Source organism: Euleptes europaea, chromosome 10, assembly GCF_029931775.1.
Source record: "Euleptes europaea isolate rEulEur1 chromosome 10, rEulEur1.hap1, whole genome shotgun sequence".
In the NCBI taxonomy this organism is placed as follows: domain Eukaryota; kingdom Metazoa; phylum Chordata; class Lepidosauria; order Squamata; family Sphaerodactylidae; genus Euleptes; species Euleptes europaea.
In genome coordinates this window covers 80019423-80032598 of record NC_079321.1, presented here as the reverse complement: position 1 = coordinate 80032598, position 13176 = coordinate 80019423, and the positions used below count along the sequence as shown (strand labels likewise).

At 37.8% G+C, this 13176-nt stretch overlaps 1 protein-coding gene across 2 annotated transcripts in view; it reads right to left on the bottom strand.

The window, feature by feature from the left end:
* The window catches only part of EYA4 (EYA transcriptional coactivator and phosphatase 4), a 231460-nt gene that overhangs the window by 157038 nt on the left and 61246 nt on the right, over positions 1 to 13176 (bottom strand). The window contains exon 2 of one of the 2 annotated variants that reach the window (XM_056856381.1): positions 5304 to 5353. The exons of the other annotated variant lie outside the window; for it this stretch is intronic. Coding sequence (XP_056712359.1) covers positions 5304 to 5353 — 50 coding nt within the window. The remainder of the gene's footprint in view (positions 1 to 5303; positions 5354 to 13176) is intronic. 2 annotated transcript variants of the gene reach the window in all.

Below are 13176 nucleotides of genomic sequence, written 5' to 3'. Positions count from 1 at the left end.
AAAGACCATAGAAGAGTTCTAATTTTACTATAAGCCTTAAAATGATACAGATGTGGCATCTTTCTCCCAACTTTCTCCCAACAGAATACAAAAAATGTTGAGGTTAGACAATGTGTTACTAATTGTTGGTACTGCTGATTTCCTACATATGTGGTGGGGTTTAGAAGAGCTAAGGCATACTGGAAAAAAGCGATCCAAATAATATTGTCGAAGGCTTTCACGGTCAGAGTTCATTGGTTCTTGTAGGTTATCCGGGCTGTGTAACCGTGGTCTTGGAATTTTCTTTCCTGACGTTTCGCCAGCAACTGTGGCAGGCATCTTCAGAGTAGTAACACTGAAGGACAGTGAGAGACACTGAGAGACACTGTCCTTCAGTGTTACTACTCTGAAGATGCCTGCCACAGTTGCTGGCGAAACGTCAGGAAAGAAAATTCCAAGACCACGGTTACACAGCCCGGATAACCTACAAGATCCAAATAATATTTAATAGTCTCAAAATAAATATTCCGGCAAATCCTGAAACAATTTTATTAAACTATATACCAGATATACAAAAAGTCCACCTGCTGTCACACTTCATATGATAACAACAGATAGAATTAACTTTGCAAGATATTGGAAAAGAATTAAAATCCCAGATCTAAATAACTGGATAGATAAGGTTAAAAAAACTTATGTATTAATTAAGCTGACCTATTATAAAAAAGATAAAGACTTGGAAGATCTGGATGATGTTTGGACCCCAACAATCTCCAGAATGGAAAAAAAACTTAAAAATCTAGAACGTGGAGAGGAAGACGAGTAATGTTTTTGCCGACTTTAATATGTGTAGCTTTTTTCTCTTTTCTTCTTCATTTTTTGTTGTTATTATTACTTTTATCTGTAATGGTATGTAATTTTGATTGAATTTTATGTACATAATAAAAAACAATTAAAAAAAGAGATGTCAGACGTGGTGAGTGGTTCAAAGGGTTTACATGTAATGAAATATAAAACTAATGACAAATTCCAAGAAGATAACGGAGGTTTAACAACAGGTATAGATTAAATAAAACCTTTAGGAAACATTTGGATTCAGGGGCTGAATATAACGTAAACATCCCAACACCTCGATGAAATGAAGACAAAGCTGCCAGGTGTACCTTTATGGAGGAGCGCATCTGAAAGAACAGTGCTTCGTGATTTCACCAAAAACAGTTGACTTTTCTGGGCTACATAATTTCACACCAAGGACTCACAATGGACCCGGAGAAGGTGCTGGCTGTAACCGATTGGGAACCACCCTCCACCCGTAGATAGGTTCAGAGATTTCTCGGGTTCGCAAATTTCTACAGGGTGATGGAACACAGGGGTTATTGGTATAAAGATTCGAAGTTGTATATACCTAAGACACTGCGAAGGGAGGTTCTGCATCTGGTACATGGGGCCAAAACCGCAGGACACTTTGGTTTTCTCAAAACCTTACATCTGTTGAGGAGGCAATTTTGGTGGGCGGGCATGCAGACTGATGTGGATTCGTTCATCCGTACTTGCCCAGTGTGTGCTGCTGCCAAAAGACCGCAGGGCAAACCACCCGGACTATTGCAAACTTTGGAAACCCCCACTAGATCCTGGGAAGTGATCGCAATGGATTTTATAACTGATCTACCCCTCAGCGAAGGAAAAATGGTACTTTGGGTAGTCACGGACCTGTTCTCGAAACAGGTGCATCTTGTACTTTGTGCAGGTAACCCTTCCGCCCCAAAACTGGCCCGCCTCTTCATGTCACACGTCTTCCGATTGCACAGATTTCTGCGCAAGGTGGTCAGCGACCGCGGAAGTTCTTTTGTGGCTAAGTTCTGGAAAGCTTTCCTAAAATTAGTTGGAGTGGAACAAGGACTGTCAACGGCCTTCCATCCCCAAACGGACGGCCAGACAGAACGAGTGAATGCTGTATTGGAATGTTACTTACGCTGTTATATTAATTACCACCAAGATGATTGGGTAGAACTTTTGCCCTTTGCTAAATATGCTTACAATAACGCTGTGCACCAGTCCACTGGGTTTAGCCCTTTTTGAGCTGTGTAAGGACAAGACTTTGGCCCCATTGGCCATATTGACATGTCTGGGGAAAAGGGAGGTGGAGATGTGGCTGACTGGGTGCACATGGTTCAAACAACCTGGCCATGGTTAATAAAAAATCTGGAACGAGCCAAAAGCAAATATAAGACTCAAGCGGACAAACACCGATCACCGGGTAAGGAATACGGGGTGGGGGATATGGTTTATCTGTCCACCAAAAACCTACGCTCAACCCGCCCATGCGGCAAACTCAGTGCCAAGTATGTAGGTCCGTTTCCCATTTCCTGCATCATCAACCCGGTCACTGTAGAGCTCTCGCTCCCGAAGTCACTAACACAAATCCATCCCGTGTTTCATGTCAGTCTGTTGAAGCCACAAAGTCCCTCCTAGGAATGGCATCCCGAACCACCGCCTCAGGTGCCTGTGTTGGTGGGGGGGAGGAGCATTTTGAAGTTGCTAAAATTTTAGACTCGCATATACATCATGGTTCCCTCCAATATCTAGTTCGTTGGAAACACTTCGGTTCTGCTCAGGATGAGTGGGTACGCTCGCGCGATGTTTCCGCCCCTCGCCTGATCCGTGAATTCCATGATGCCTACCCACACAAACCAGCGCCCATGTAATATGTATTGATAACGAAGTGTTAGAATACAATAATGTTATAATTTATCAAGCTCTTGTTCAAAATGATTACTTCCACTGTAATTTCTTCCTTTTCAAAAAAGAAAAATACTATAAAATATAGGAAACAGAATAAATTATATGTAAATGTCTTACAGAAAGATCATAACTGACATTTCACATTTCCCCCCTCATGTTATGTGTGTTCTCCCATTCTCTCAGTCAAATGCACAGCAAATTGCCCCTACAATTAGTCTTTCACAATCTATTTCCCTAGGCGAGTAAATGCCCTTTACATATATATGTATGTATATCTTGAATGTTTCCTTCTGAAAGAGTAAGCCAAGACAGACAAAGAATTTGCTGATACACACATGTCACTCCAAGAATTCTCCCGATGAAGTTCCCACACCCAACTTAATTACTTCCCTACTGTAAAAACATATTCCATCTGCATTTATTCTAATACTTTCAAGTCCAAAACCAACACACAATAAAGCAAGCTAAATAAATGAAAGATTTTGGCCCCAACTCATAGGCCAGAAGCTATTCTGAAAGTCAATGCACCACCAGCAACCCTTTTTTGCTGACATTTCATTTTATGTACAATGTTTTCACAAGAGTTGTTTTAAGAAGAATTACCTTGCCCTGGACTTTGTGCTTTCCTATAGCTGTGCTCTCTGGTGCCACTATAGCCAAAGGTCAATCAGTAATTTTAAAAAGCCCACAGTCACAATACATTCATATTGTTACCATTTAAAATTATGGTCTAAAATGTATACACAAGATTTCAAGCTTTGAGATAAAAAACAAAAACTAAGGAAAAATAAAGACCCTTCACGGATTCCCTGTGTTAGACATTTTACCTTCATGAGTAAAAAAGGTATTCCTTCCACAGACATTTTGTTTAGCTATAGCTGTTTTAATGTCATCTAAATATTCCATATTGTAAAGTTAATTATATATAACTGATGTAAGAAAAATGCAGTAAGGCAAAGGACAACTTGCATAAGTTATATGTAATTATCATTACTTACCAGTGTGGGTACAGGTGAGGTGCTCCCAAGCTATGGTTAAAACTGTTTCACTTCCAATTCATGGGTGAGAATTCTCTGACAATATTAATCAAAATACTTAAATTCTCTCATGAGTTAGCTGTGCAAAACAGCTTGTGAAAAAAGTTTTGATAGCATATTTTAAAACTTTGTGTTTTGATGGCTGAAATTTATTCTAAGATTTTCAGGACTGCATAAAACACACTTCAGGAGAGCATATATAATGCAGGATACACAACACCTTTTGAGTACTGCTATACACATTGAATAGGGGATGAACACCTAAGGTGTTTAAGTGTGCAAATATGCTTGTCATATGTTGCAAAGTTAGGATTTGCTGAAATTTCCCTGTTGCATGTACATTTGAGCTTGTGACTGTGAAATGGCCCCACGAAAGAACAAAATTTATTTTGTTTAAAATACTTTCAACATTGCAGTGCAGTTGTTAGAGAGCTGAATTCAAATCCTCATTCACAAAGCAATCCTAAGTAGATCTACTCAGAAGTCTACTCAAGTCTGTTCAACAGGGCTTACTGCCAGGAATGTGATCTGGGGATCGTACTGTATACCACAAGAATTACTTGGTGACCCTAGAAACTACTGATATTGAACGAAAGCAGGAATAAAAGTTGTAATCCAGTAAAACAGAATGGCAAAGGAATATTTTGCTATTAATAACAACAGTAAATTTCTGTGCGACCTCAGCAGAAAAAGACCTTGTCGAAAACTGGCTTAGTTATCTCTAGCACACTATACATTGGGAAGATATTTTTATCAACTAACAGAACAACATAATAAGATTTTTCTGTGTGATTGCTGTAATGTCTTTGGTTCTTACAGACAACATTGAAGCAGCGAGTGGTACTTAAAACATATAACATCAAGCTATGAAAGGATAAGTAGAGGAAGGATCTTAATACTCATTCTTATTGCTGGGCATTTTTGTTAATGATAACTAAATGTAGGATGTGGAGATTATTTTAAAACTAGCAATACTTGGACCTATTGGAAATAGAAGCAACACATGAAGCAGCTAAGAAACCAGTATTGTTCCTATTACAAATTTTACACAAAACAGATGTAAACTCAGAACATACTGGATGGCTTACTTACAGTCATTCTTATTTTATATCCCAGAACACAGACAAAATGCCATAAAAGTATTATATGCATGAAATAAACACAAAATTGAAAAATGCCATATTTTCTTATTAGTGGATTTTTTTCTCCGCATAACAGACAGAAATGGTGACACTAGAATGAATGATAATGCATATACAAAAATAAAAAACAGCTATCAAAGCACTCCAACCATACTTTATTTATTCATTAATGCTTTTTCTGCTGATTTGGCCTATTCATTTCTGTCTCTTAATTCAGATGAGTAATTTCCAACTTATACCTTCTCTAGAATGAAATACAATTCAAAGAAATAATTTACAGCTTGTGAAAATAAATAATCTATTATGCTATTTTAATTCATCTTTGGCTTTAATTATGATTTTGGCAAATATACTATTGTATTACTCCAGGCTTCTCACCGAAACACATGTTTAGTTACCTTACCTGGAATTCTGTGGTTCTGAAACATCCGTATCTGCAGACGTTTTCTTCACCTGCAACAAGAAAATGATTGTCAGTTAATTTCACATAAAGAAAAAACAAACAGAAAAGTATCCTCACCCACAGTTCATGCACTTACATCACACAGAGTGGATATACCCCCGCTCACCATGGTCCCTACAAAACAATTCTCATATTTTACAGTGAGGATATGCAATGCTAAACAGTGTGCTTCATTATTATCCCATGAACAGCTGCCCAACTTAACTTCCCTTGACTCCATTAGTATGTAAAATGTTCAGCTAAAATAGTTTGGGAGTCGTCTGACTTGGAACAAAGAAACCAAAGAACCTTGTTCCCCACTTAGAAACAAGAAAGCCAAACTGTTCTCAGTTCAGTAAAGAAATGTTTTCCCAACTGATACTGCTTCTGTTTCCTGCTAAAGCTCACAATAATAAACACCAGATTTTGTGGCAAAAGAGCAGTGGCAGCTAAATAATTCATATGTTAATTTTCATCTTCTGAATCTGGCATGCTTAAGATATTTTTGCAAATGTGTGTTACTCAAGTTCAAATATTTTCAGTACATTGTCCATGCATACCTATAACATATTATATGTTTCGTCTTTATCTGTTTATTAATTGTACATATATCACTATTTATTGATTTTATAGGGCTGGTTTTTAATTGTTTTAAAATGTTTTTAATTATTGTTTCATTGTATATTTTATTGTTCTGTAAGCTGCTCAGAGCCTGGCTTTGCCAGGGAAAGTGGGGTAGAAATTTGATAAAATAAATAAATAAAATAAATTAGTGAATTTACATGAATTCACCCAAATGGAAAACTTCAATTTTTCATAGCACTTGCCTTTGGTATAATACAAACATTCGTACAGCTCGCGCGCACACACACACACAAACATATATATACATATATATATATATATATGTGTGTGTGTGTGTGTATTTGTTCCTAGAAAGTATTTCGTTAATGTTGGATCAACTGAGTCTATGCTTTAAACTCCCAAACTGATTTGGTTTATATAAAAATTTATTGAGCTCAAAATGTTGGAAACATCCTGGGGGTCTGCAAGCAGAGGCAGCTAGCCCCCACTCCCCACTCCTTTTATGGGGTTCCTAGCCTTCTCCCATCATAGCCTTCTCCCGTCATAAGGGGTGCTGTGGGAAGGCAAAAGCCGGGAAGATCTGTTTCTGCAAGCTCCTTGCTTACAGTCTGTAGGACTCAACCCTTTGTTTGGAGACAGAAAATGCAGTGAACCACTGAGTCTTTGTTCATCCCCAAGGAACTCCATGAATTGAACTGGTTAGAGCAGAGTCCTCCTTTGGTTGATCAGGAAGTAATCTCAAGTGAATCCTTTTAATGTTGCTGATGTTGCATAGCTTTCTCTTACAATAGGGAATGGATAAACTGGTCTCTGAGGTTAGGAACTCCTGTTCCCTTAATAGATACTATATAATCAACATTTTGTCTGATAGATGTGCATGGCCCAAAATGGCAAGTAACAGACACTTGTAATGCCATCCAGTGAAACACTGCTTAAAGAAACTTTGTATGATCATCTTATTGGCACACCTAAGTAAACACTCGCCATCTCTAGTGATCTAGTGAAATTATTCATTTCTTTCAGGGGTACTGCCAGAATTTATGATATGTTATTTATTTATGGTTGCTGATGTTGTGTAGCTATAAAAGAATCTGATTCTTGCATATTTTGGCTTTTCAGTCTAGGGCAAGCCTAGCACCCACACCCCTCTTTGGGACTATGGAAGTCACACCCATTGTGGGGGAGGGCTGTGGGTCAGTGGCAGAGCATCTGCTTTGCATGTAGGTCCCAGGTTCAATCCCAGGCATCTCCAGTTAAAGCGACTAGGCAAGTAGGTGATGTGAAAGACCTCTGCCTGAGACCCTGAAGAGCCGCTGCCGGTCAGAGTAGACAATACTGACTTTGATGGACCAAGGGTCTGATTCAGTATAAGACAGCTTCATGTGTTCATGTGTATTCATTAGGGCCTGGGTGTACAGCTAAAAAATTGCCTGCAACACAAGTCCTTTTTTTGGCTATATCTTTTGGGGGTAGAAGATTCTACAAACCTCTTTGAGGGCCTACAATTAGATGATGCAAGTCTTCTATATGCTTTGTATGATCCATTTCTTGTTGAACTATACTCCAAAACATCCTCTTTCCCACTGAATTCCAGCACTGCTGAGAGTTGGGACAGCTAGGAGACAAGGAGGTTCCTTTCCCTTCTTATGCTAGTATACTGATATCATGAATCATAGAATCATAGAGTCGGAAGGGACCACCAGGGTCATTTAGTCCAACCCCCTGCACACTGCAGGAAATTCACAACTACCTCCCCCACACATATCCTACTCCATGCCCAGAAGATGGCCAAGATGCCCTCCCTCTCAGCATCTGCCTAAGGTCATAGAATCAGCATTGCTGACAGATGGCCATCTAGCCTCTGCTTAAAAACCTCCAGGGAAGGAGCATTTACCACCTCCTGAAAAAGCCAATTCCACTGAGGATCTGCTCTGTCAGAAAATTCTTCCTAATGTCTACACAGAAACTCTTGATTTAATTTCAACCCATTGGTTCTGGTCCGACCTTCTGGGGCAACAGAAAACAACTCAGCACCATCCTCTATATGACAGCCCTTCAAGTACTGGAAGATAGTTATCATATCCCCTGTCAGTCTTCTCCTCTTCAGGCTAAACTTATACCCAGCTCCTTCAATCTTTCCTCATAGGACTCAGTCTCCAGACTAGGGCTGTTGAAAAAAAAAATTCGGTAAAGTTCGGCTTTGGCAAAATTCAGCCCTTTTAAATTCGGGACGTGCCGAAGTCTGAACTCCCCCGCTTCAGATACGCGAAATTTGGCGCGAGATCCGGAGTTCGGGGGAAAATTCGGCCCCCTGCGGGCCTTCACGGGGCTTCCATGAAGGTGCGTGGGGGGCTCTTTAAACAAATCTGCACCTCCCAGCCAGGAGGCACAGATCTGTTTAAAGAGCCCCCCGCGCGCCTTCACGGGGCTTCCAGGGAAGCCCCGTGAATGCACATGGGGGGGGGGGAAACAGTTCTGCGCCAGCCCTATAAAATCAATAAATAGTGATATATGTACAATTAATAAACAGATAAAGATGAAACATATAATATGTTATAGGTATGCATGGACAATGTACTGAAAATATTTGAACTTGAGTAACACAAATTTCTTTCAAGCTTTTTTGGGGGGGGGGAGTAGCCCTTGTTCTAGTGGTCCAGAATCAGTATCTATGGGGAGAGATCCTGGAACGGATTGCTGAGCAACAGAGGATCAGAATGAGTCCTGATTTTCCTGCTTCTATGGGTCTCATTCTTTCATGTACCCTCTTCCTGTGTTGGTTGCACCTCCATTAGTTGAGATACCTTTCTCTCCTCCTCCTGTTGCCCCCTAAAGAGTGCTTCATATGTTATGTCCATGAATTCTTCACCTTCCTTTATAAAATGGAGTGTGGACAAACGTGCCTCAAGACCCTGTATCTTGTCCTCCAGCAGGGCTACCTACTTACACTTGCTGCAAGTGTAATTATTGTAATCAGGTAAGTGTAATCAGGTAAGAATACAAACATGCCGCGGAACTTGCATGCTACAGCCTCAGCTCCCTCACTAGCCACACTGCTGTGATCCATTGCTGAAATTGTTCAGTTTCTTTCCTGCACTACTCTGATGGTTCCCCAGACAAACTGCCTCTCAAGGCTCCTTGCTTGAAGAAGCAAAAACACTCAACACATTAAAAATGTAGAAACTTGTCAGCTGCTTACAGGGCCCCCAGGCCAGACCCCCCAGAGCAAGAGCTTTTGGGCTCTCACCCTTTGGCTCATGCCAAAGGCTTATGCCTCTGGTGAGAGGAGCCTTCTTAATGAACAGCTCTCAGTCCCACCCCTCAACAGCCAACAAAAAAGGGAAGGGCCAGCAATTAACCCCAATCACACCAGCCCTCCTCACTCAGGAAACAGCAACTGACAAAAGAACAAAGGGAACCACTCAGAAATCCCTCTCCAGCAGGCTCCAAGCACCCTTCACCCACTCACACTACACATCAACCTCAGCTGCAGCTTCCCAGCACCTCAGGAAAAAAACAAAAACTTGTACCGACCTCTTTACAAACTCTGGGTCCTGCAGACTCTTAGCCCAGGTGCCTCAGCTTCTGCTTCTGGCGAGAGGAGCCTTCTTAATTAACAGCTCTCAATCCCACCCCTCAACAGCCAACAGCAGAGGGTGTGGTCAGCAATTAACCCCAGTCACACCAGCCATCCTCACTCATGAAACAGCAACTTCCTACAGACTCTCAGCCCAGCTGCCTCAGCTTCTGCCTCTGGTGAGGGGAGTCTTCTTCTTTTTAATTTTTTATTGATTTTTTATAATTGAACACAACAAAAAATAAACATTCAAAATAAAAAATAAAAACAACAATAATAATGAAAAAACTAAAAACTAAAATCATAATACAAAAACAACATAAAATACACAATCTCAAAAAGAGCACTTCTACATCCAATAGCATTACGATTATACAATAAAATTTATAAAATATATAGTGCCCCGATAACCACCACCCACCTTAACTGTGCACCCATCACCCTTAGACTTCCGGAGAGATGTTTTGACAGTATTTCAAAATCTATTAATATCTTCTATTATTAAAAAAGAAACATTAATCTACAATTCATTAACAATACCTGTAAAGTTCATTTTTGCCAATTTATCCCAATATGCGGCGGCCTTTGACCATGTTTTTTTAAAATTCATTCATATCTTTACCATGTAAAGAATCTGTAAGTTTGGCCATCCGCATACACAGCCATAGTTTTTCTCTCCATTCTTTGATTTATTTATTTGCTTCCAGTTTTTACCAATTATAATTCTAGCTGCCGCAAAACTGTATTGGCATATGACTCTATCACCTTTATCTAAATTCATTTTTTGGGATACCCAGTAAACAAAAAGCAGGATCTTTTTTTATTTTTGTATTAACTGATTAGTTTCCTTTAAAATTAATCTCCAAAATCTCTTGATTTTCTTACAAAACCACCAAGCATGCATAAATGTACCTTTTTCAGTTCTGCACTTCCAACATAAATCCTTACCATCTTTCTTCATTTTACTTAACACTACTGGGGTTATGTACCATCTATACAACATTTTATATTGCTTTTCTCTTATTTCATTAGTGATGGTAAATTTATATTCCTTCTTCCATAAATTTTCCCATGCTTCCAAATCTATATTATGCCCTAGCTCTCTCATCCATTTCACCATCACTGGTTTAATCCTTTAATGTTCTAAATTCATTTCTATCAATACTTTATAAACCCTTCCTATCATCCCTTTATTCCCCTTATTTAATATAATTTCAAATTTAGATTTAGTTTGATTAGACCCCATTTTATCATTAAATATATCCCTTAATTTATATTACATAAACCAATCTTTAATTCTGAGCTCTTCTCTACTTTTCAACATCCAAATCCCGTCTTTACATTCTATAGTTTCTATATATATATTACCGTCCAAGTTTAGATGCACACTCTCTTCATAAAAGCTTCTATTGGATTAATCCAACCAGGGGTCTTACTTTCCAAAAATCTTTTGTACTTTTTCCATGTTTGTAATAGGCCAACCCTGATAATATGGGAGTTAAATTCCTCTAGTTCCAATAATTTCGGATTCTCTAATAGAACCCAATTTTTTATACAGATGAAACAAGCAGCCTGATAATACATTCTCAGACCTGGTAATCCCATCCCTCCTGTTTCTTTCAGTTCCACTAAATTATTGTATGCTATCCTGTGTCTTTCTTTACCCCATAAAAAAATTAAAATATCTTCCAACTTTTAAATATCTGCGCTCCTTTCAATATTGGCAGATTTTGAAACAAAAAGAGCATCTTAGGCAATATCATCATTTTAATTACTGCAATACGTCCCCACAATGATAATGGTATTTCCCCCCAACTTTTTAAGTCTTTTACTATCTGTTGACATTGTTTTACATAATTATTTTGGAATAAATTAAGATTATTGGGTGATATCCATATGCCTAAATATTTTATTTTATGATCAATCATGAATCCTGTCTTTTTAATCAATATTTGTTGATGTGAGAAAGTCATATTTTAACCAATATCTTAGTTTTATTTTTGTTGATTTTAAAACCTGAAAGCTTTCCATAAACCTCCAAAATTTTATTCCACTTATCAATATGTTCAATAGGATCTGTCAAAAAACATACCAGATCGTCTGCATACCAATTACTTCATCAGTTTGTCTAATCTTTTTCAATAACAATTCTAAAACTAAAATAAACAACAAAGGGGAAAGAGGACAACCTTGTCTCGTTCCCTTTTGGATGTCAATCTGTGATGATAGCTTTCCATTTATCAACAAGTTAGCTGTTTGGTAAGTATATATGTGTATATATATACTTATATATATATATGTGTGTGTATATATATGTGTATATATATGTGTGTGTATATATATGTGTATATATATATATATATATACTTAAATATTAAAATATGAGTGTCACACACATTGTTCGTAGTGATTAAAATATTAGAATTCATGGATTTTTGGGGAGAATATATAGAATTCATGGATTTTTGGGGAAAATCCATGAATTCTAATATTTTAATCATAAATTGCCAATTCACATTGTCAAATGCTTTCTCAGCATCTAAAAATATCATAGCTGTTGGGGTTGTATTTTGTTCCGTATATTCTAAGAGGTCTATTACCGCTCTTACATTTTGAATAATCAACCTTTCTGGTAAAAATCCTGCTTGATCCTCATGTATAATTTGGTTTAATACCCTTTTCAGTCTAGTTGCTAAAAATGAAACAAATAATTTGTAATCATTATTCAGTAACAAGATGGGTCTATAGTTTTTTACTTCCAATAGATCTGAATTCGCTTTAGGTATTAATACTATATTTGCTTGTTTCCAAGTTTGCGGAATAGGCCCATTTGACATACAAGAATTCATCACTTCTAATAAATAGGGGGCTAACTGGTCTTCAAATACTTTATAATAAGACGCTGTAAACCCATCAGCCCCTGGTGATTTATTTAGTTTGCTTTTACCTATTACCTCTTTTAGTTCTTCCTTAGTTATTGGAGAATCCAATAATTCCTTATTTTCTTGGGTTATTTTTTCCCAATCATGTTGGGCAAGATATGCATCCATTTCTTTCTCTACAACTGAATTCTTTCTATACAAATCTGTGTAATATTCTACAAATGCTTCTATTATTTCACCCTTATCTCTTGTTATCTTACCCTTTTTTTAATTTGAGATATTGGTACTTTTTTTTCTTTATGTTTGAGTTGCCATGCTAACATTTTACCTGGTTTGTTAGCATGTTCAAAGAATATTTGCCTATTAAAAATAATTTTCTTTTCGATTTCATCAGATATTAAAAATTCATATTGGTGTTCCCAATTTCTAAGCTTATCAAGCTGCTCCTGTTTATGTAATTTATCTTGAAATTTTCTTACCTGTCTTTCTCCTTGTCTTATTTGATCTAAAATATTTTTCTTCTTTGCCTCCCTCTCTTTAAACCATCTTGTATTTTGTTGGATTAGTAGTCCTCTAATTACAGCCTTACTGGCATCCCAAACAATATATTCCCGTGTACCCTTACCTGAATTTTCCTTAAAATAATTTTGTATATCCACCTTCAGTTTCTCCACTATTTTACTATTTTTCAACAAAAATTCATTTACTACCCAAGTTTTGTTTAGCCTTTCTCCAATTTTAAGTTTTACCATTACAGCATTATGGTCTGATAGCAGCTTAGGTAGAATCT